Source organism: Bos grunniens, chromosome 6 (genome assembly GCF_055505025.1).
Source record: "Bos grunniens cultivar Pamir isolate PY7600 chromosome 6, Bosgru_T2T1.0, whole genome shotgun sequence".
In the NCBI taxonomy this organism is placed as follows: domain Eukaryota; kingdom Metazoa; phylum Chordata; class Mammalia; order Artiodactyla; family Bovidae; genus Bos; species Bos grunniens.
Genome location: NC_141170.1, coordinates 2,337,301 through 2,358,595, shown reverse-complemented (window position 1 = coordinate 2,358,595; position 21,295 = coordinate 2,337,301). Strand labels below are relative to the sequence as shown.

The following is a 21,295-nucleotide window of genomic DNA, read 5'->3' as shown; positions in this document are numbered from 1 at the left end:
AAAGGCCCTTCCAGAGCACAGCGCCGATTCCCGGATCAGGACTCTGTGCAGGGCCCTGGGGCTGAGCAGGGGCCCGATTAGACAGAGGCCCCCAGGGTCCATCGACCACCTTCCTAAAGCAAAGATGGCCAGGCGACCGAGTCAGAACTCCTGGGGAGGGCCCTGGACTCAGGGTTTAGCGCCCTTCCTGGTGGCTCTCTGAAGATCGGGGTGTGGGGGCCCTGGCCTCCTGGGGTCCTGCCTGGGGTCACAGCCCTAGAGAGGCAGGCCCGGCCCCATCTCGGGTCCTCGGGGGGCCCTGGCCCCACTGGCCACAGCGGCCCCATCCCCCAGTCGTCTGCCCTTCCTTGTGGTAGACTGCTGTCCCAGCGGCCCCGGCTGGCCCAGAGCCTGAGGGCCCCACCAGGCACACAGCCCCCCCAGCCCTCTGTAAAGGGGTGCAGGCCTGCTTCGCGGGCTGCTCCGAGGAGATGAGCACACTCTACCCACCGCCCGGCACAGCGCGGGCCTGGCTGCGGGGAGGCCGCCTCCACCCTGTGCTCAGCTGCTCCCTGTCTGAGCCCCCGACGGGCTTCCAGTTTAAACCTGGGGACCAGGCCTGAAGCCTCCAGGTTACTTGCTGGAAAATAACCCCGCTCGTGGCAGTCTGTGGGGAAGAAGCGGCCCCGTCCTTCCCTGCCTTGCACCCCCACCCCACCACCTCCTCCCAGCAACGGCCCCGCCCCCCTCACCCTCTCTTTCAGCCACACAGGACAAAGAAGCATGGGGGAAAAGCTCTAAACTGCTGACCTTGAAGAATTGCAATAATACAATGACAACTTTGGGAAAAATGCCTGATAACCCAGCTATGGTGTCACATTTTCTTTAAAAAATGACAAAGGCTCATGGACCCCAGCACACAGCAGAAAAGCAAGAGCAGACACCTGTGTTTCCTTTTCTCCTGGTTGTGTCCTCCAAACTTTCTACAAAGAGCATGTGACCGCTCAGGCAAGATGGGGGTTGAGTGGCGGGCACCAGGCCCCCTGCAGGGCGCCCGGGCTGGGGGGCGGGAGCGGGACGTACCCTGCACCTCTCAGAGGACCCGGAGCCGCCCCGCGCCCCCGCCGGCCGCCCCACAGGCCAGCGCACAGCACAGCCCACACTGGCTCCTCCGTGCCCCAGCCCCCAGCTCTCCGCACAGGACAGACCACGAACCGTTCGGACGGTCGCCGTGGTCCTTCTTCTTCTGGGAGCGCCCGGTGCTCCTGGTCCGTGACCACGAGAAGAACGCGCCTTTCCGCTTCCTCTCGCTGTCCTCATCCCCCAGCTCTTCATTCAGGGACCGTCCTGATTTCGATTTTCCGCTCAACTGCCGTCAAAGGGAAAGTGCTGTTAAAACAGTGTGAGGCTACTGCACTGTCGTGGGAGAGGCAGGGGAAGGGAAGAGGGGCGGAACGCCCAGGCGGGAGTCTCCAGGGAGGTGCAGCCCTGCCCGGAGCCCCGGGAGTGCAGCGGGAGCGCGCGCCTTGCAGGTTCTGCGAGTGAGAGAAGACGCCAGCAGGGACGGCTGCTGTCAGCAGAGTGCCCTCCCAGGGAAGGCCGGCGCGCAGACGGGCACCTTCTTGGGCGTGGACGTGTTGGAGTGGTCCGAGCTGGCGCTGTGCTTGGAGGCAGGGCTGCTGGGGACCTGCTGCGCGTCGGGCAACGGGCGGCCCTCCACCTCAGCCAGGATGCACTCTTGGTACAGTGGGGATTTCAGGAACCGCGTGTAGCTGTCGAACTTCATCAGGTTGAAGATCTGCTGGGAAAGGCAGCGCCGTCCCGTCACACACAGAACCGGACCCTCGGTCCCAAGGGGGCAGGCCTCTTCCCACAGCCCCTCGTCTGCCCCGGAGGGGTCGCCCAGGCTCCTCAGCATGTGATCACACGTCTCATAACACGCCAGCCCCTGGGGTCACGCTTACAACCAGCCTGTTCCAACACCTACATGAAGCCAGCGCCTGAGGGGACTCAGGACAGCCAAGGACAGTCATGAAGAACCTTGACTTTGTTAAATAAGAACAAAACCAAAGGCAACCGGAACCTAAAGGAAGTGAGACCTGCCTTGAAAATACTTTCCTCCGGGACTTCCCTGGTGGCCCAGTGGCTAAGACTCCGGGGTTCCGATGCAGGAGGCTCAGGTTCAACCCCCAGTCAAGGAACTGGGTCCCACACACTGCAGCTAAGACCCGGTGCAGCGGATATATAAATACATATAAAAAAGAAAATACCTTCCTCATTTGTTTCAACCTTTGTGACTAGGCAACAGAAGGAACCTCTACTGAGGCCAGTGGACACGTGCTCTAACACTAGGTCCCACGTAGACACGCACTCTAACACCAGGTCCCATGTTTTATGCGAGCTCTAACACTAGGTCCCATGTTTTACGCGGGCTCTAACACCAGGTCCCATGTTTTACGCGGGCTCTAACACCAGGTCCCATGTGGACGCAGGCTCTAACACTAGGTCCCATGTTTTACGCGGGCTCTAACACCAGGTCCCATGTTTTATGCGGGCTCTAACACCAGGTCCCATGTGGACGCGGGCTCTAACACTAGGTCCACGTGGACATGCGCTCTAACACTAGGTCCCACGTTTTACGCGGGCTCTAACACTAGGTCCCACACACACTTCTCATCACCATGATGTCCTAAAGCTGAAAAGACCCACACACCTAGGAGCTCTGTGTGTGTCAACGCCCATGAACCTGTGATCGCGTGCAGATGCATACAGAGAGCAGCCAACAGACAGGGATGCGGTGCTGGGTCTTCCTGCTCCGGGCCCTGCTGAACCCTGGCCCTGAGCTGGGAGCCCAGTGGGGGGAGGGTACCACTGCACTCCCTGCAGGGGGCTGGCGCCGGTGGGGGCAGCCCTCCAGGACCCCACCCTGCACCCCCGCCAGGGCCATCACCTGGAGCTGCTGCTCCTTGAACATGTCAGGGTGGGGGGCGTTGAGGATGTCGTCCGCCAGCTGGGCCTGGCTGTCGATGTTGACCGGCGTGGTGGCCTTGCTGCTCAGGAACTTACTGAAGATCTCGCGGGCCCTGTAGGAGAGCTGATGGGGCAGCGTGTGAGCCGCACACACAGACCGCACTCGTCCTCTGTGCCTGCCACCGCTGCAGCCCCAACGCCTGACGTGGCTGCAGGCCCTGGAGACACGTTTTCTTGGGACTGAATAACCATCTCTTGGTTGAAATCTGACTGAAAGTACCAGCTGGCATGAAGCTTTTCAATAAATCGGCTCCTCTCCAAGTTCTGTCAAAGGGCAATCCTAATGCTCAGAAGACCTGGGCTGGGGCTCCTGTCATGTGGTCCCCGTGGCGCCGAGCGTGGCGGGCAGAGGGCAGGGGGGCAGGCCGCCTCAGGGCAGGTCGCGCCGGGACCCAGCCCGCCCCACATGGCCTGCACGTGGCTGCCGAGACGGAAGCTCCTGGAAGGCGCCCCCACCCCCAGATTCTCTCCCATTTCCCCTTCCACACTGGGCAGCAGGCAGTACACGTGCTGAGCTAAGTGTTAGGGCTCCAGGCATTTATGCAAGCTAAGTTTAGGCAAAATTAAATATCACATATATTAAGAAACATTCTGAAAGAAGCATTTTTTTAATCGTGTGAAAGTATTTGTGCATAGACTTTTCAGCCACACTAGGTGTGAACCTCTGCTGAAACCACCCGCCCTCCAACCCCCTCACGTCCCCGCCTGAGAAACCTACCTCCTTTTTGTCGTGTGCGGGAACATGGTTAAAGTATTCGCAGGCCTGCCAGAACAAAATGTTTTCTTCACTGAACTCCTTCCTTAGAAAATCCTAAGGAAAACACCATTGATTAACCGTCACACAGTCATCAGAAGAGGGCCAGTCAGCGGTGGGGGAACCTCCCCCTCCTGTGCTATCTCTTCCCCACTTTACTCTGATTTTCCCCCTTTCACAGAAACCAGAGGTGCTAAGCACCTCTCCAGAATTTCCCTGAATATAAACCCAAAGGCTGGGGACGCCCGAGGAGCCGAGCATCCCTCCCGAAGGCAGGCCCGGCTCACAGGCAGCTGCTGAGGGTTCACAGAGGCCCTGACACAGCAGAGAGAGGCTCCCTCTGACCCTGGAACTGAGTGTCCGGGGCTGAGGCAGGAGGAGGAGACGCTTGCCCTGCCTGCCCAGTCCTGCTCGAGGGGGTGCCTGCTGCCCATCAGACTCACGGAGAAGTAGCGAACGCCGAGCGGGTCCTGCAGAAGGCGCTCGAAGGACACGGCCCAGCTGGCCACTCTCCGCTCGCGCAGACGCCGGCAGCTCTGCACGCTGGGCAGGCTGGCATTGCTGCTCAGGCTGTGGTTGCTCACGCAGTCCTTCAGGTCGGCGCCAGTCAGCTCTGTGGGCCACACACACCTCGCTCACTGCAGCCCCTGCCCTCCCGCCCGCCGCCTCCCCAAGCCGTCCCCTCTGGGCAGGCGGGGGAGCGCCCACGCTGCCGCCACGCTGTTCGGGCGCCCGGGGACAAGACGGAACGCGCCTCCTGAGGCAGAGGCGCACCCCAACAAGGGTGCCCCCGGGGTCACGGCCGACCTGGTTGCGGGTGCCACAGGGAGGGAGCACTGAGTCCGCGCGGGGTCCCGAGGCGCCCGGGGCCGGGGCTGGGTGATGGTGGGCAGAGCAGAGGGCAGGGGGCACGGGCAGGTTCCCAGGACCCGGAGAGGCACGCACATCACTCAGCACGCCGCGGTGCCCAGCAGGGAGCAGGGCCCACGCACACAACCGCCTGGACCTGCTCTGCTGGAGCCCGACACACAGAACCCCGAGAGGAGAGCTCCGCTTCTGCATGTACTGACCGGAAACACACTCGCCACATGCACTGACACACTCACAGGCCGGCTCACACTCACACACTGACAGACACTCAGGCCAGCTTACACACACACACTGACACACAGGCCAGCTCTCACACACTGATACACTCACAGGTAGGCTCACACTCACACACACACACTGACACACTCACAGGCCGGCTCACACACATTCACGGACGCACTCACAGGCTGGCTCACACACACACACTCCCCACCCCTCCTCCCTGGGGCTGGGGTCCTGGAAGACTCCACGGCTCCACGGTTGACTGAACCTCAGAGACGCTCACCCCCTGAGTCAACCTCTCCTCCTGAAACACTTCCCCACGTGTGCTTTATCAGATCTGGACAAAACTGCATGTGGAGGAGTGTGGAGATCCGTGAGGACAACTACATAAGACAGAGGCAGGACCAGCCCCCCCCCCACCGATGCCAGACACGCTGCACACACGTCCTGAGCGGGGTGGGTGAGGCTGCTGCTGCAGGAGTGTCCACTCCACCCACAGGACACCCGGTCACAGGGAGCGCCGTGGGCCAGCGGTGGCCGCCTGGACAGTAATGGGGTGGGGCTCTCCCAGTGCGCTCCAGAACAAACCCCATGCGGACCAAAGATTCAGGCGTGAACGGTGAAGGCAGAGAAACACTGGAAGGGAGCACAGGAGAGCCCTCCGAAATGCCGAGTGAGGGCACCCAGAGCCGGGGGACAGACTCGGAGTCTCCATGTGTGAGCACAGGCTGCGTGGTGCCAGCGCTGGCCGCGTGGGTGGGGGGCCCGAAGGACAAACGCCAATCCCACCGTGAGCCGTCCCTGAGACGGGACGCACAGTGAGCACAGCCAACGCGTCTGAGAGCGCGGCTCGAGAGCAGACCGTGACGAGCTCTCCGCGCGCACTCAGGGTGTCCAAGTCTGCGACCCCGGGGACTGTAGCCCGCCAGGCTCCCCTGTCCATGGGATTCTCCAGGCAGGGATACTGGAGGGGGTTGCCATGCCCTCCTCCAGGGCATCTTCCTGGCCCAGGGGTCGAACCCGTGTCTCTTACGTCTCCTGCAATGGCAAGCGGGTCCTTTACCACCAGCGCCTCCGGGAAGCCCTACAACTTCTCATCTCAAAAGTTCTGCAACATGTGCGGTGATTCTTTTACAATATATACACATTTTGAACCATCGTTGTATACACCTGAAACAAAGCTGTCTGTCAACTACTCTCAACAAAATAAAGTCAATCTCAGTATGTAAAAAACACTGCAAGCGAAGTCAAAAGACAAGCAAGAAACTGGAAAATACAAGTAACACATTACACAGTTGAAGGACTAGTTTTCTGTATCTTTAAGAGCAACTAAACATCATAAGAAAAAAGATCAAGACGCCAAAGAAAAGTGGGAGAAGAGCATGGTCAGTCACTAGGCAGGAGCTTGGGAGGACCCCACCTCATGGGGCCAAAGCGACGGGAACATAGAGCCAGCGTCGGGGCCTGGGGGCTGAGCCGGGAGGCTCTCCTGCCACGCTCCACCCTGAGAAACGGCTGTCTTCACGAGACGAGCAGTCTTCCTGAAAATACGATGGACTGTCGGCACCGAGACGCTCTCCAGCTTTCCTCCCTTGAGGCCACGTGGCTGAGCTGAGAGCTGAGGGGTGCACAGACGGAAACCGACCTGAGAAAAGCCTTCCGTGAGGATAAGCCCGTGAAGACACATGGCTCACAGCTGGGGTGGCTGGGAGCCCGAGGGGCAGGACAGCCCCCAAGGCAGGGCCAGCGGGGCCGGGTGGCGGACACCCGAGCTGTGTGGGCTTCACCCTGGGGGGCAGTGATAAGCAAAGGAAGGGCAAGACGGCAGAAAATATTTCCAAACAAGGCAAACGACAAGGCTTAATCTCCAAAATAGAGAAGCAGCTCATACAACTCAATAGCAAACAACCCGATCGGAAAGTGAACAGAAGCCGAAGCAGACGTTTCTCCACAGATGGTCTGCAGACGGCCTGGGGCTCATGAAAGTCCTCAGCATCACCATCAGGGAGATGCACGTCAAGATTACAGCAAGGTGTCACCTCACACAAGCAGCACGGCCACCATCAAGACGTCTACAAATGACAAACGCTGGAGCGGGTGTGGAGAAAGGGTGTGCTGGGAACGTGAACTGGCGCTAATGTTACGGAGAACAGACTGAACTCGGATTTGGAACGGCACGTGCACCCCTACGTTCACAGCAGCCAAGACACGGAGGCCGCCCGGGTGTCCTCTGACAGGCGCGCGGGCACAGAGGACGTGGCACACGCACAGTGGAATATTATTCGGCCGCGAAAAGAACTAAATAATGTCATCTGCGGCAACGTGGATGGACCTAGAGATCACGACACTAAGAGAAGTGAATGAGACAGACACACGCCGTGTGACGTCACTTACCGCAGAGTCTACAGTGTGACACGCACGGACACAGGGGGCGGACACAGAGCACGGACACAGGGGGCGGACACAGAGGACAGTCTCGCGCTTGCCAAGGGGGAGGGGTGGGGGTGAGTGGGGGGCTGGGGGAGCAGACGCAAGCTGCTACGTACAGGACACATAACATACGTGATACAAAGCGCTGCACTCAGCGCGCCAGCAACTTTGGAAACCTCAGCAGTGGCCACAGGACTAGAAAAGGTCGGTTTTTAATTCCAATCCCAAAGAAAGGCAATGCCAAAGAATGCTCAGACTACCGCCCAACTGCACTCATCTCGCACGCTAGCAAAGCAGTGCTCAAAATTCTCCAAGCCAGGCTTCAGCAGGACGTGAACCAAGAACTTCCAGATGTTCAAGCTGGATTTAGAAAAGGCAGAGGAACCAGACTGCCAACACCCACTGCATCATAGAAGAAGCAAGAGAATTTCAGAAAAACATCTACTTCTGCTTCACTGACTATGCTAAAGCCTTTGACTATGTGGCTCACAACAAACTGGAAAATTCTTAAAGAGATGAGAATACTAGACCACCTGACCTGCCTCCTGAGAAATCTGTAAGAGGGACAAGAAGGAACAGACTGGTTCCAAATTAGGAAAGGAGTACATCAAGGCTGTATATTGTCACCCTGCGTATTTAACTTATATGCAGAGTACATCATGTGAAATGCCAGGCTGGATGAAGCACAAGCTGAAATCAAGAACGCTGGGAGAAATATCAGTAATGTCAGATATGCAGACGACACCACCCTTACAGCAGAAAGCAAAGAGGAGCTAATGAGCCTCTTGATGAAAGTGAAAGAGGAGAGTGAAAAAGTTGGCTTAAAACTCAACATTCAAAAAACGAAGATCATGGCATCTGGTCGCATCACTTCATGGCAAACAGATGGGGAAACAATGGAAACAGTGACAGATTTTATTTTCTTGGGCTCCAGAATCACTGCAGGTGGTGACTGCAGTCATGAAATTAAGATGCTTGCTCCTTGGAAAAAAAGCTATGACAAATCTAGATAGCATATTAAAAAGCAGAGACATTTCTTTGCCAACAAAGGTCTGTAGAGTCAAAGCTATGGTTTTTCCGATGTATGGATGTGAGAGTTGGACCATAAAGAAAGCCAGGCACCAAAGAATTGATGCTTTTGAACTGTGGTGTTGGAGGAGACTCTTGAGAGCCCCTTGGACTGCAAGGAGATCCAGTCCTAAAGGAGATCAGTCCTGCATATTCACTGGAAGGAACGACGCTGAAGCTGAAGCTCCAATACTTTGACCACCTGATGCGAAAAGAGCCAGATGCTGGGAAAGATTGAGGGCAGGAGAAGGGGACGACAGAGGATGAGATGGTTGGATGGCATCACTGACTCAATTGACATGTGTTTGAACAAGTTCCAGGAGATGGAACAGGACTGGGAAGCCTGCTGTGCTGCAGTCCATGGGGTTGCAGAGTCGGACACGACTGAGCGACTGAGTAACAGTAACAAGAGACGTGTAGAGTGGGTAAACGGCGGGGCCGCCTGCACAGCGCAGAGGACTGTATCGACATCCCGTGACAAACCAGCGAGCGAGAGCATGTTTAAAAGAGAATGGACATGTGTGTGTGTGTGTGTGTGCGTGTGTATGTGTTGGTATGTGACTAAATCGCTTTGCTGTACAGCAGAAACCCATACAACATTGCAAATGAACTATACTTCAATAAAAAATATTGGAAAAAATCATCACATCTATGTTAAAAAATAAGACAAGTAATAATAATAATAGTAACAGAAGGGACCTGGTCCTCCTGGCTGCCTGTGGAGAGGGGCCCTGAGCGCTGCCCTGGGAGAGGTGCGGCTGAGCGCACTGGTGGCCTGGACGGTGGGTGGGGAGGGGGCGCGGGCGGGGCTGAGAGGACTGCAGGCCTGGACCGTGGGGACGGGGGAGAGGTGGGCAGCAAGCCGCAGAGCAAGCAGCTGCACCCTTCAGCGTGAAAGCTTCTGCTTGTCAAACGCGAGACGTCTGGATTCCAACACGGAGCAGGCATGGAGCAGGCACACAGGGCGGGAGCGAGACAGGCGTGGGGCCCACGCTGCAGGTTTGTGGAGGGACTGAGGGAAGGAGAGGATGAACGCTGAATACATGTTGTAGGGGAAGATGACCCATACACTGACTCGTTTCTATTAAGACTTGGCAAATACGAATCACTTTTTAGGACTCACAGATCAACAGCTGTCACTTTAAAAGTCTCATCGAGGGCTTCCCTGGTGGCCCGCGGTAAAGAATCCAGCTGCCAACACAGGAGACACAGGCTGGATCCATCCCAGATGAGGGAAGACCCACGTGCCTCAGAGCAGCTACAGAGCCTGAGGTCCAGAGCCCAGAGCTGCAGTTATGGAGCCCACGTGCGGCTCACCACAATGAGAGAAAGGCCGGCAGCCATAAAGACGCAGCACGGCCGAAAATAAACAAGATTAGTTTTAAAATTCTCATTGATAAAGACATTTTACAGTCAGAATAAAAGGAACCTCCTGGCCCCTTGGTGTGGACTCGGTGGGTCAGCGGTGCACTCTGGGGTCTGCCTTGACGGACTCTTGGCGGGAGCTGGGCGGTCCCCACGTGAGTCTTAGGGGCGCTGGCATCCTGCACAGGAAGATGGGGTAGGGGAGGGGTCGGGGAGGCTGGGGGGGCTCTGCCTGCAGACAGAGCCCCCCAGGAAGTCGCTTCGGCTGAAAACTCCTGCTCGCCTGAGGGGCGTGGGGACCCACAAGCTCAGAAAGGGGCCCCGCACCCGCACCGCCCCCATGAGCCCCTTCTTGGTCTGCAGGAGACACCCCCCTGCTGTGGGTTCTGGGACCCGAATGCCTGCTCCCTGGGTCTCAACTCTGGCACCGGGAGCTTGGAGTGGATGGCAGAGACCATGCAGGAGCACCCCAGGGCCAGGCCACGCCGCCCCCGTCTGCGGACCTCAGCCAGACCTCAGGGAGCCCGCACCCGCTTCAGAGGGGAGAACGAGACACCCTGGGCCCACACAGCGTGTGCGTACGGGTCTTGTCACCATAAGACCTCCTGGTGAGCCTTCGCGTGGGACCCGCCGGGCGGGTGCAGAGCCCCTTGGGATGACAAAACCCAAGCGCGTCTGTGTCCACAACACACACAAAGACCCCCTGGCCTTTGACATCCATTGTCAAATTCTGAATTTCGTAATTCACAGCACCTTTCAACTCTCAACACACGGAAAACGATGCACATTTGTGGCAGGACTGCCCTTGAACACAAGTGAAATTCCTCCCAAGGCCAGGGTTCCCACCCCAACTCCAAGGCCAGTACAGTCTCCGGGGAGTCCGGTGTTTGGAAAACCCACAGGCATCCTCCAGCCCAAGGGGAAGACCCTGTGGCAGAGCCCGCCCTCCACCTCCCAGCCCCATGGAAGAGCCCGCCTCCCGCCTCCCAGCCCAGCTTTAGAGACGCTGCCTGGGCTCTGTCCTCACTGTGTGTTTTTTTTCTCCCTTTCAATTAGTTTGAGTCAAAGAAACGCTTTCCTGGTGAGGAAGTTTACGAGGTCTGTCAAATTTGCTGAGAACGGGAACGCCACGACCCCTACATTGGCTGGATGAACACGCAGGTTACCCTCTGGCAAGTACCTTGAGGCCCGCCCCTGTATTTCGTGGATAATTCTGTAACTCCAGGCCCTCTCCCATCATTATCTCGCCAGAATATCTCATCCACCTAACTTCCAGCACTGTAAAGACTTAAGTCCCAGCTCACGGTCAGGCTGTAGGCTTAATGGCCACCTGCCTGGGAGCCGACCCCCACCCCCACACACATACCTGGAGCCCGCGCGGTCTGCCTGCCCCCGCCAACCACGACAGGGCGCAGACCAGAGGGACTTTACCTGGGCAGAGCTGATAAGAGCCACTGTGATGCCACTTAACCAAATACTTCCAACCATTCACCGCAAACCACCCCTCTGAATCCATACCAGGCTCAGCCGGCACAGCCCCTGGGGCCCCGGGCAAAGGCTGAGGCCACACACAGAGACATTGCTCCTGAGCTCGGCTCCCCGAGGAGGCAAGTTAGTGCACTTTCTCCAGAGATGCCCGGCCCCGGGCTGACAAGGGCGAGTCTCTCCCTTCAGCGAAGGGAGAAGGAGGCGCAGTACACTTAACACAAAGCCTCACAAAGACGCATCCATAATTCAGAGCAGACCTTTTGCCCGAGGCTGCGAGGAGCCTGAATTATTTAGCGGGCGGAGCAGCTCCCAAGGCTGCTCTCTGAGGCTCCAGGGCTGGAGCTGAAGCCCTGGGGCTTCGGGGAATCCTTTCTGTTAAACCAGCAGTGGTGAAGGGAAAACAGATGTTTCACAGTAAAACTCTCATTTCCCTATTAACAGAATTTCAGTCCCACAAACATGAAGCCTGTCTGTAATGAGAAGGTGACCACCCAAAGCTCACAGCGTCAGGACTGAGCCTTCCCTAGGTGATACGCAGCCAGCCCAGACTGAACCGCTTCTAAACCCTCAAGAGCACTGTGAGGTCAAAGCAGAGCACACGCGTGACTGCGGCGAAGGCTCTGTTTACCAACACGGGGTGGGGGGGTCTGCTCCGGACTCTTGGATGGACGCTGCGGCATAAACTGGGCGACGCTCTGTTAAACAAGACGTCAAATCAATCTCAGCGTCCTCCAAGGAAACAATTCGGGAGAGGCTAGAAGGCCGCAGCCCAGCCCCCGGGGAGCCACCTTCCCAGCAAGCCCTTTCTGATCTCAAGTTTCCAAGGCGCGGCCATGTGCCAGCGAGGAGGCGGCAGAGCTCAGGAGGGCAGGTGCGGAGTCAGGCCGTGCCCGCCGTTTGTCCGAGGGCTCGGCCACAGGTATGGCTGACACCCCCGGGGACAGGACGCTGACTGAAGCACGGAAACACCTCCCCTGGCACCCCTCCCTTAGGGCCACAGGTGCCACCCTGTGCGGGCAACTTTTTGTTCTGGTATAAATTAGAACTTGTGAGAGTTACAAAGACAGCAAATGGGCCCTTCTTGTGCCCTTCACCCCGATTCAGCGGCGCCTAGTCCTTCCCTGTTGGCTGTGTGACCTCTCCCCGATCCTGCTCAGTCCCTCCCCTTCTTGTCTGAACACACGCTGGTAGCTCTTCCCAAACCGGAGATTAAGCTGGAGACAGCGTGCCTCTGGGCCCCCGAACACTTCAGTGCGAATTTCTAAAGAGCAGGACATTCCCTTTCGTAGCCAGAGCACAGCCATCAAAACGGCGGAAAGTCACACAGCGTGAGTCCCCGTTTCATCAACAAGGCCCTTTCTGGCTACTTCCCGGTCCAGGCTCCAAGTCAGTATTGCTCAGGGCTCGGGCCTCTTTAAAAGCTCCCAGCCCCTCTGTTCGCGAGACTCAGACGTGGGCCTGTTACGCGTGCACGGCCCTCAGTCTGGGCTGCCTGGTGTCCCCTGCTGGCCTGGCCGGTGCCCCGCGTGTGGGTTCTCCTTGCGTGTCTCTGCAGGAGGATGGGGGTCAGCCTATCGCAGGTGGCGCTGGCGCTGCTGGTCAGGGAGCCAGGCTTCTCCATGGTGGAGGCTCTCACGTGGTGGACAGAGCCTGCTCCTGCATTTCAGCATCCAGGGGAGACTTCCTGAGGTCGCCGGTCCTCCTCCACTCAACTCTGCGAGAGCGTCCCTTCTCCCCACTTGCTACAGCTCATTCATCTACATCAGTATGCACTCAGCGGGCCTGTTTCATCCAACAGCGTATAATCCACAAACACCTGACCTGTTTTTCTTTAATGCTCGGCCTTCCTTCGAGCTGGTGCTTGGTCCTTCTGGTAAGTCCTCGGCATGCACCGAGCGCCTCCTTATTTTCTGGTAGAAGACACGCGTGCGGGGCTCATTTCGTTCTTTCCCTGCTCCAGCCCAGGAAATCAGTCTTTGCTCCTAGGAACCTAGTTCCTTTCACTGAGGAGTGGTGTTTAGACACCAAGATCTGGACACAAGGGCTACTCATTGCTGCTGGGGAGTTTCTTTGCTTCCTGGTCCTTCCAGCAGACAGACCTAAGAAATACTAACACACATACCCACACGTGCCTATGATACACAGTTCAGTTCAGTTCAGGTCAGTCACTCAGTCATGTCCGACTCTTTGTGACCCCACGGACTGCAGCACACCAGGCTTCCCTGTCCATCACCAACTTCCAGAGTTTACTCAAACTCACGTGCATCAAGTTTGGTGATGCCATCGAACCATCTCATCCTTTGTCACCCCCTTCTCCTCCCGCCTTCAGTCTTTCCCAGCATCAGGGTCTTTTCTAATGAGTCAGTTCTTCCCATCAAGTGGCCAAAGTATTGGAGTTTCAGCTTCAGCATCAGTCCTTCCAATGAATATTCAGGACTGATTTCCTTTAGGATGGACTGGTTGGATCTCCTTGCAGTCCAAGGGTCTCTCAAGAGTCTTCTCCAACACCACAGTTCAAAAGCATCAATTCTTCAGTGCTCAGCTTTCTTTATAGTCCAACTGTCACATCCATACATGACCACTGGGAAAACCATACCCTTGACTAGACAGATCTTTGCTGGCAAAGTACCATCTCTGCTTTCTAACACGCTGTCTAGGTTGGTCACAGCTTTCCTTCTGGGTGAACACACAGGGGCACATCTGTTTGTTCGTTTCTACGTGCTCACATCCACTGAAGCCACGAGTTCACAGTGACAGCTCAAGCTCCGACCCAACGCCAGGACATTCTCCTTTGCCGGTTCTGTAACTCCGTCCCAGCAGTGGAGAGCTGGGCTCCCATGATTCTTGGTGTATTTACTCATTTGCTGGAGCACACAAAATGTACTTTAAGAACCGATAAACACACGCTTGCCAAAAACTAAACCAGTAATGAGAGTTCGGTCTTCCTTTACAGTTTTTGAGATAAGATCCACGTACAGTGAAATGTAGTCTTGGGCGCAGGACTCTGAGAGTTTTAACGTCACATCATTTACTTTTTAAAGCCTGTGCTTGCCAGTGAACTGGTCCACCCTCCAAACCAACCAGACCTTGAGAATGCCTGCCACATGGTCCTGCAACAGTGCACCTTGGCTCTGGGGGCCCTGGGGGAGACTCGCACCCACGCTGGTCACTGTGGCTCTGGGCGGCATTGCGTGATACGCTGCATGGACTTGAGTATCGTTACGCCTTGGTTTCCCTTATTAGGGAAAAAATGAACAACTACAGGGCTTGGGCAAAGAGTAGATCTTTACATCGTGCATCCAAATATTGAGAAAATGTCAAAGAAGCTAAAGCACTGTTAGTAAGACTCTTCAGATGACCTGGAAGGCCAGCATGGACTCAGAATTCTGAGCCATGCCCGAGTCCCGCACAGGGAGGTGGAGGCCCGGAAGGGCTGCCTGCCCTCAGCCCAGCCCTCCCTCCCCCCGCCCCACCCTCATCAGCCGCGTGCTCACGTCTGCCCCGTCCTGCCCAGGCCCTGCAGCAGGCACCCGGAGCGTGTTTGCTTCAGTCCCCAGCTGCAGCCCTGGTATGCTTTATAGATGTAAAGACGCAGCCCGTCTTTCCTCGAAGAAACCGCACAGGCAACCCCCGTGAGCGGCCAGGCCACTGGGGAGGAAGAGGACACGGGTAAGAACGGGCAGGACGGACCTCAGGCCGTGTCCTGCTTGACCTGGTGCAGCCTCGGGTAGGCGGCCCAGCTCCTCTCGGTGAAAGGCCTGCCCCTGTTTAGAGCCCTGCTGACAATTAGAAGAGGTGCAGCATCCTTGCGTGTACCCGCCAGGGCCACCAGATGCGTGGCCACACGGCAGAAACCTACATCTGAGACCCTCCTGGGGTCAACATCAGAGAAGTCGAGTTATAACTATTCTGGCAGAGCAAAGCAGCACAAACTCCCTGGGTCTGAAATGACACAAGTCCTTCTGGAGACTGAAATGCCAAGCAGATGGGGGTGAGACGCCGGGAGAGCTCGCGAGGCCGCGAGTGGGCAGAACGGCAACCAAAAAGGGGCAGCGTGGGAAGTGGGGTGATGCGGAGGGGACGCTGTCGCTTGTCACGTTGAGGGCCCAGGACGCGAGGCGCGGAGATGGCAGCCGCGGCCGCACATGGCTGCCCACTAACCGGCACCTGACCACAGAGGGCCCCCAGGACTCACGAACAAGAGACAGGGGCGCTTTTCAAAGAGGAGCCCTAGGCAATTTCGTTGATTTGAATGGAAAAACTTACATTATTCACTTATAAATTATTTTGTGAAGTTAATGTATTTCATTTCGGTGATTAAAATCATACACTCCATGAAGACCTCCCTTCATTCGGGTGCCAAGGGCCACACGTGAAGCTTAGACCCCCCTGCTGTGGCCTGACCCTGTCTGCAGGCCACTGCTCAATGCAGAAGCCCAGGGACCCCAACTGGGGGCCCCACAAGGGAGACTCAAGCCGGGTGCTGACCCCACGCTCAACTGAGGCACAGAGACCGCAGCCACGGCTGGGCCCGGGTTTGCATGGAGACCACGTCACTGGGCACCAGGTGCCCCCCAGGACAGGGGCTGGCGGGCGGGCCAGGAGAGAGGGAAAAGGGTCCAGGCTGTGGGTCACCCGGATGCCCGGGGCAGGCAGCCCCCAGGACAGGGGCCGGTGGGCAGGCCAGCAGAGAAGGAAAAGGGTCCAGGCCGCAGGTCACCGGGTGCCCGGGGCAGGCGCCCCGGCCCCGCAGGGAGGGCGCTGAGTGCAGAGGAGCCACTGAGACAAGGAGAGGCTGGCTCTCGCCTCAGGTGCAGCCTGCACAGCTCTGACCCGGGCTCTGGGACAGTTAGATTTCACAAAACCTCAATAATGAAGGCAATACGTCAGGTGCAAAACTAGACAACACTTGTGGCTTTTATGTGGTTTTCAGATAAAGCAATCAGATTTAAAAAGTCATTTATCCCAGGCTCACAAAATCTGGTCACCAGGCTGGCTCCTGCTCCATGGGGTCTTCAGGCCCCATGTCCCGCTCCCCCCGCCCCCGACCCGGGGAGGCAGGCAGCTCTCCTGCCCCTTCTCCTGCGGGAGGTGGTGCTGACGATGCGTGAGCGTCCCAAAGCCCCCGCCAGCAGCCTGGCTGTCTCCAGTGGGCGGAGCTAAGGCAGAGGTGACCCACACTGAGGTAGCACCTACGCAGGGAGCGGTCTGCAGTCTTCAAAAGCAGCATGAGTGTGAAAAGCAAGGGCAAAAGGAGGAACTCTTCTCCTGGAGGAGACAGAAAAACCACGGCCAGTAAAAGCAAAGTGTGATTCTGAACTGGATCCTTTTACTGTAGAGTTGAAATTTACCACGGATTGGTGGAATGAATAGACAGAGGACAAGATCACAGGAATGTATCGGCGTTAAGTTCATAATTTCAACAGTTGTATTTTGATTTTACAAGAAAATGTATTCCTCTGGAATACTTTAATACTCTAAAGTATTCAAGATGATAGCGTATCATATCAGCAACTTACTTTCAAATGGTATAGGAGAAGTTCTTTGTGCTACGGCTGCAAATTTTGAGTCTGATATAGTTTCAGACTAAAAAAATAATTTACATGGTGCAAAAAAATAAAGATTAAAGTGCCCACCTGGCAGGCGTGCCCTCTCTCCCCTCACTGGCCCTGGGGATCACTCAAGCCTAACTCTTCCATGGAATAAGTCAAGATCGGGGCTCCACCACACCAGGAACCAACCATTCTTCACGCTGCCATCCTAAAACTGCATGGGACACTAAGATGGACATTTCAACACATATTTGTTCAAAGTCTGCTTTGTGGCAAGCTACGTCTGAGGAGCAGGAGTCTCCAGCCCAGCTCTACCTGACACAGCTGAGTCCTGGACAAAGCGCCCCGACTCCTCCTGGCTGGGCAGGGCGCTCTCCCTTCTGTAACGCGCAGTCATCAGTCAGCTCAGTCGCTCAGTCGTGTCCGACTCTTTGTGACCCCATGAACTGCAGCACGTGAGGCTTCCCTGTCCACCACCAACTCCCGGAGCTTGCTCAAACTCAGGTCCATCGAGCCAGTGATGCCATTCAACCATCTCATCCTCTGTCATCCCCTTCTCCTCCTGCCTTTAATCTTTCCCAGTGTCAGAGTCTTCTCTAATGAGCTGGCTCTTTGCATCAGGTGGCCAAAGTATTAGAGCTTCAGCATCAATCCCTCCAATGAATATTCAGGACTGGTTTCCTTTAGGATTAACTGGTTTGATCTCCTTGATGTCCAAGGAACTCTCAAGGATCTTCTCCAACACAGTTCAAAAGCATCAATTCTTCAGCGCTCAGCTTTCTTTCCAATTCTCACATTCCCACAGGACTACTGGAAAAACCATAGCTTTGACTCTACAGACCTTTGTTGGCAAAGAAGTATCTCTGCTTTTTATTATGCTATCTAGGTTTGTCATAGCTTTTCTTCCAAGGAGCAACTGTCTTTTGATTTCATGGCTGCAGTCACCACCTGCAGTGATTTTGGAGCCCAAGAAAATAAAATCTGTCACTGTTTCCATTGTTTCTTCATCTATTTGCCATGAAGTGATGCAACCATGATCTTAGTTTATTGAATGCTGAGTTTTAAGCCAGTTTTTTCACTCTCCTCTTTCACCTTCATCAAGAGGCTCTTTAGTTCTTCGCTTTCTGCCATAAGTGTGGTGTCATCTGCGTATCTGAGGTTATTGATATTTCTCCTGGCAATCTTGATTCCAGCTTATGCTTCCTCCAGCCCGGCATGTTGCATGATGTACTCTGCATAGAAGTTAAATAAGCAGGGTGACAGTACACAGCCTTGACATACTCCTTTCTCAATTTGGAACCAGTCCTTTGTTCCATGTCTGGTTCTAACTGTTGGCTCCTGACCTGCATACAGGTTTCTCAGGAGGCAGGTAAGATGGTCTTTTATTCCCATCTCTTGAAGAATCTTCCATAGTTTGTTGCAATCTACACAGTCAAAAGCTTTAGCTTTAGCTTTTTAGTCAATGAAGAAGTAAATGTTTTTCTAGAACTCTCTTGCTTTTTCAATGATCCAGTGGATGTTGGCAATTTGATCTCTGTTTCCTCTGCCTTTTCTAAATCCAACTTGAACATTGGGAAGTTCATGGTTCACATATTGCTGAAGCCTAGTTTGGAGAATTTTGAGCATTACTTTGCTAGCGTGTGAGATGAGTGCAATTGTGTGGTAGTTTGACATTCTTTGGCATTGCCTTTCTTTGGGATTGGAATGAAAAATGACCTTTTCCAGTCCTGTGGCCACTGCTGAGTTTTCCAAATTTGCTGGCATATTGAGTGCAGCACTTTCACAGTATCATCTTTTAGGATTTGAAATAGCTGAGCTGGAATCCCATCACGTCCACTAGCTTGGTTTGTAGTGATGCTCTCTAAGGCCCACTTGACTTCACATTCCAGGATGTCTGGCTCTAGGTGAGTGATCATAGTATCATGATTATCTTACTCGTGAAGATCTTTTTTGTATAGTTCTTCTGTGTATTCTTGCCACCTCTTCTTGGTATCTTCTGCTTCTATTAGGTCCATACCATTTCTGTCCTTTATCGAGCCCATCTTTGCATGAAATGTTCCCTTGGTGTCTCTAATTTTCTTGAAGAGATCTCTAGGCTTTCCCATTCTATTGTTTTCCTCTATTTCTTTGCACTGATCACTGAGGAAGGCTCTCCTTGCTATTCTTTGGAACTCTGCATTCAGATGCTTATATCTTTCCTTTTCTCCTTTGCCTTTTGCCTCTCTTCTTTTCTCAGCTATTTGTGAGGCCTCCTCAGACAACCATTTTGCCTTTTTGCATTTCGTTTTCTTGGGGATGGTTTTGATCACAGCCTCCTGTACGTTACGAACCTCCATCCACAGCCGGGTACTAATGGCATAGGATGCTGCCAAAACTCCTCAACCAGGCCGCTGGAGCATTCTGTAAACCCACAGCAGTCACTGTACACAGGCATCGTAACAATACTGCGACGAGGGTCTTCCCTGGCGGCCCAGTGGTTAAGACTCCGCCCTGTGGAAAACAAGGGAATTCCAGAAAAACATCTACTTCTACTTCATTGACTACACTGAAGCCTTTGATTGTGTGGATCACAATAAACTGTGGAAAATTCTTAGAGACAGGAATACCAGACCACCTGACCCGCCTCCTGAGAAAACTGCACAGAAGCAGCAGAACTGTACACGGAACAACAGACTTGCTGAAAACTGGGAGAGGAGCACAAGGCTGTATTCTGTCCCCTGCTTATTTAACTCACATGCAGAGTACACCATGCAAAACATCAGCTGGATGAAGCACAGCTGCAGTCCAGACGCAAGAAGTATCAACAGCCTCAGACACGCAGATGACACCGCTACAATGGCAGAAAGCAAAGAGGAACTAAAGAGCCTCTTGATGAGGGTGAAAGAAGAGAGTGAAAAAGCTGGTTTAAACAACATTCAAAAAAAAAAAAAACCTAAGATCACGGCATCCAGTCCCATCACTTCATGGCAAACGAATGGGGAAAAAGTGGAAACAGTGACAGATTTTCTTGGGCTCCAAGATCACTGCAGATGGTGACTGCAGTCATGAAATTAAAAGACACGCATTCCTTGAAGGAAAGCTATGAGACATCTAGGCAGCGTATTGAAAAGCAGAGACATCACTTTGCCAAAGCTGTGTTTTTTTCAGTGGTCATGTAAGGATGTGAGGGCTGGACCAAAAATAAGGCTCAGCACCAAAGAATTGATGCTTTTGAACTGTGGCTGGAGAAGACTCTTGGGAGTTCCTTGGACTGCAAGGAGATCCAACCAGTCCGTGCTAAAGGAGATCAGTCCCGAACATTCATTGGAAGGACTGATGCTGAAGCTGAAACTCCAGTACTTTGGCCACCTGACAGGAAGAGCTGACTCACTGGAAAAGACCCTGATGCTGGGCAAGATTGAAGGCAGGAGGAGAAGGGGACGACAGAGGATGAGACGGTTGGATGGCATCACGGACTCAATGGGCATGAGTTTGAGCAAAGTCCAGGAGATGGTGAAGGACAGGGAAGCCTGGTATGCTGCAGTCCATGGGGTCACAAAGAGTTGGACACGACTGAGTGACTGAACTACAAGATATTATGTACAACACGGGATACAGCCAATGCTTTGTGATAACCATAAACGGTGTATATCCTTTAAAAATTATGAATGAGTGTATTGTACACCTGTAATATATAATATTGTAAATCAACTATATTTCAATTAAAAAAATAGAATGGGGGCTTAATTTTATCAGATACTCCCTTTAGTCTCTATTGTGATAATCATATAGTCTTACCCCTTTAATCTATTCGTACAACACAATCTGCCCATGTGACTGTGATATTACCTTGAAAGTTGAAAGTTAAGCTGAAAGTTAAGTCGTTCAGTCGTGTCCGACTCTTTGTGACCCCGTGGACTGTAGCCCACCTGGCTCTTCCGTCCATGGGATTCTCCAGGCAGGAATACTGGAGTGGGTTGTCATTTCCTTCTCTGGGGGATCTTCCCGACCCAGGGATCGAACCCAGGTCTCCCGCATTGCAGGTAGACGCTTTAACCTCTGAGCCACCAGGGAAGCCCGTGTGATATTACCTTACTGAAATGTAAATCCCATGAAGGCAGGGACTTTGTTCACCAATATATCCCCAGTGCACAAAACAATTTTTAGAAGAAAGTAGGAGCTCTAAAAATAACTGTTGAATGGATGAATCGGATGCATTAGTATAAAGTTATTCATAGAATTTTCTTGTAACTTCACTTCTCTGTTGTATTTGATGTCATCTTTGTCTTCTTTCTTCTTCATTCTTGATATATTTTCCCTCTTTTCCTTGGTCATACTTACTGAAGACTTCTTTTTTTGTCTGATCAGTTATATACCGTTTGTTTTGTTTGCCGTTTTGTTAATTTCTAATTTATCCTTATTATTTCCTTAATCTTAATTTGAGTTTGTTATGCTTTCCCCACCTTATGTTTTTATGTTGAAAGCTTACTTCCTATATCTTCCAACTTTTCTTTTTTATAATATATATATTTAATACTACAAAATTTTCTCTGAAAAC

The 21,295-nt window shown here is 54.0% G+C and overlaps 1 protein-coding gene across 19 annotated transcripts in view; it reads right to left on the bottom strand.

Moving 5' to 3' along the window:
* RGS12 (regulator of G protein signaling 12) overlaps window positions 1-21,295 on the bottom strand; it is a 118,128-nt gene that overhangs the window by 16,727 nt on the left and 80,106 nt on the right. For 13 of the 19 annotated variants that reach the window (XR_015166052.1, XR_015166053.1, XR_015166049.1 and 10 more), the window contains 5 exons: window positions 4,207-4,376; window positions 3,728-3,820; window positions 2,930-3,073; window positions 1,598-1,780; window positions 1,195-1,348 (listed from right to left, as the gene is read on the bottom strand). Coding sequence is in view for 14 of the 19 variants with exons in the window: in XM_086407365.1 (XP_086263491.1) it covers window positions 1,195-1,348; window positions 1,598-1,780; window positions 2,930-3,073; window positions 3,728-3,820; window positions 4,207-4,376 (744 nt within the window). In the remaining 5 variants the exon portion in view is untranslated. The remainder of the gene's footprint in view (window positions 1-1,194; window positions 1,349-1,597; window positions 1,781-2,929; window positions 3,074-3,727; window positions 3,821-4,206; window positions 4,377-21,295) is intronic. The other 6 variants (XM_086407367.1, XM_086407369.1, XM_086407364.1 and 3 more) reach the window with 1 other exon arrangement.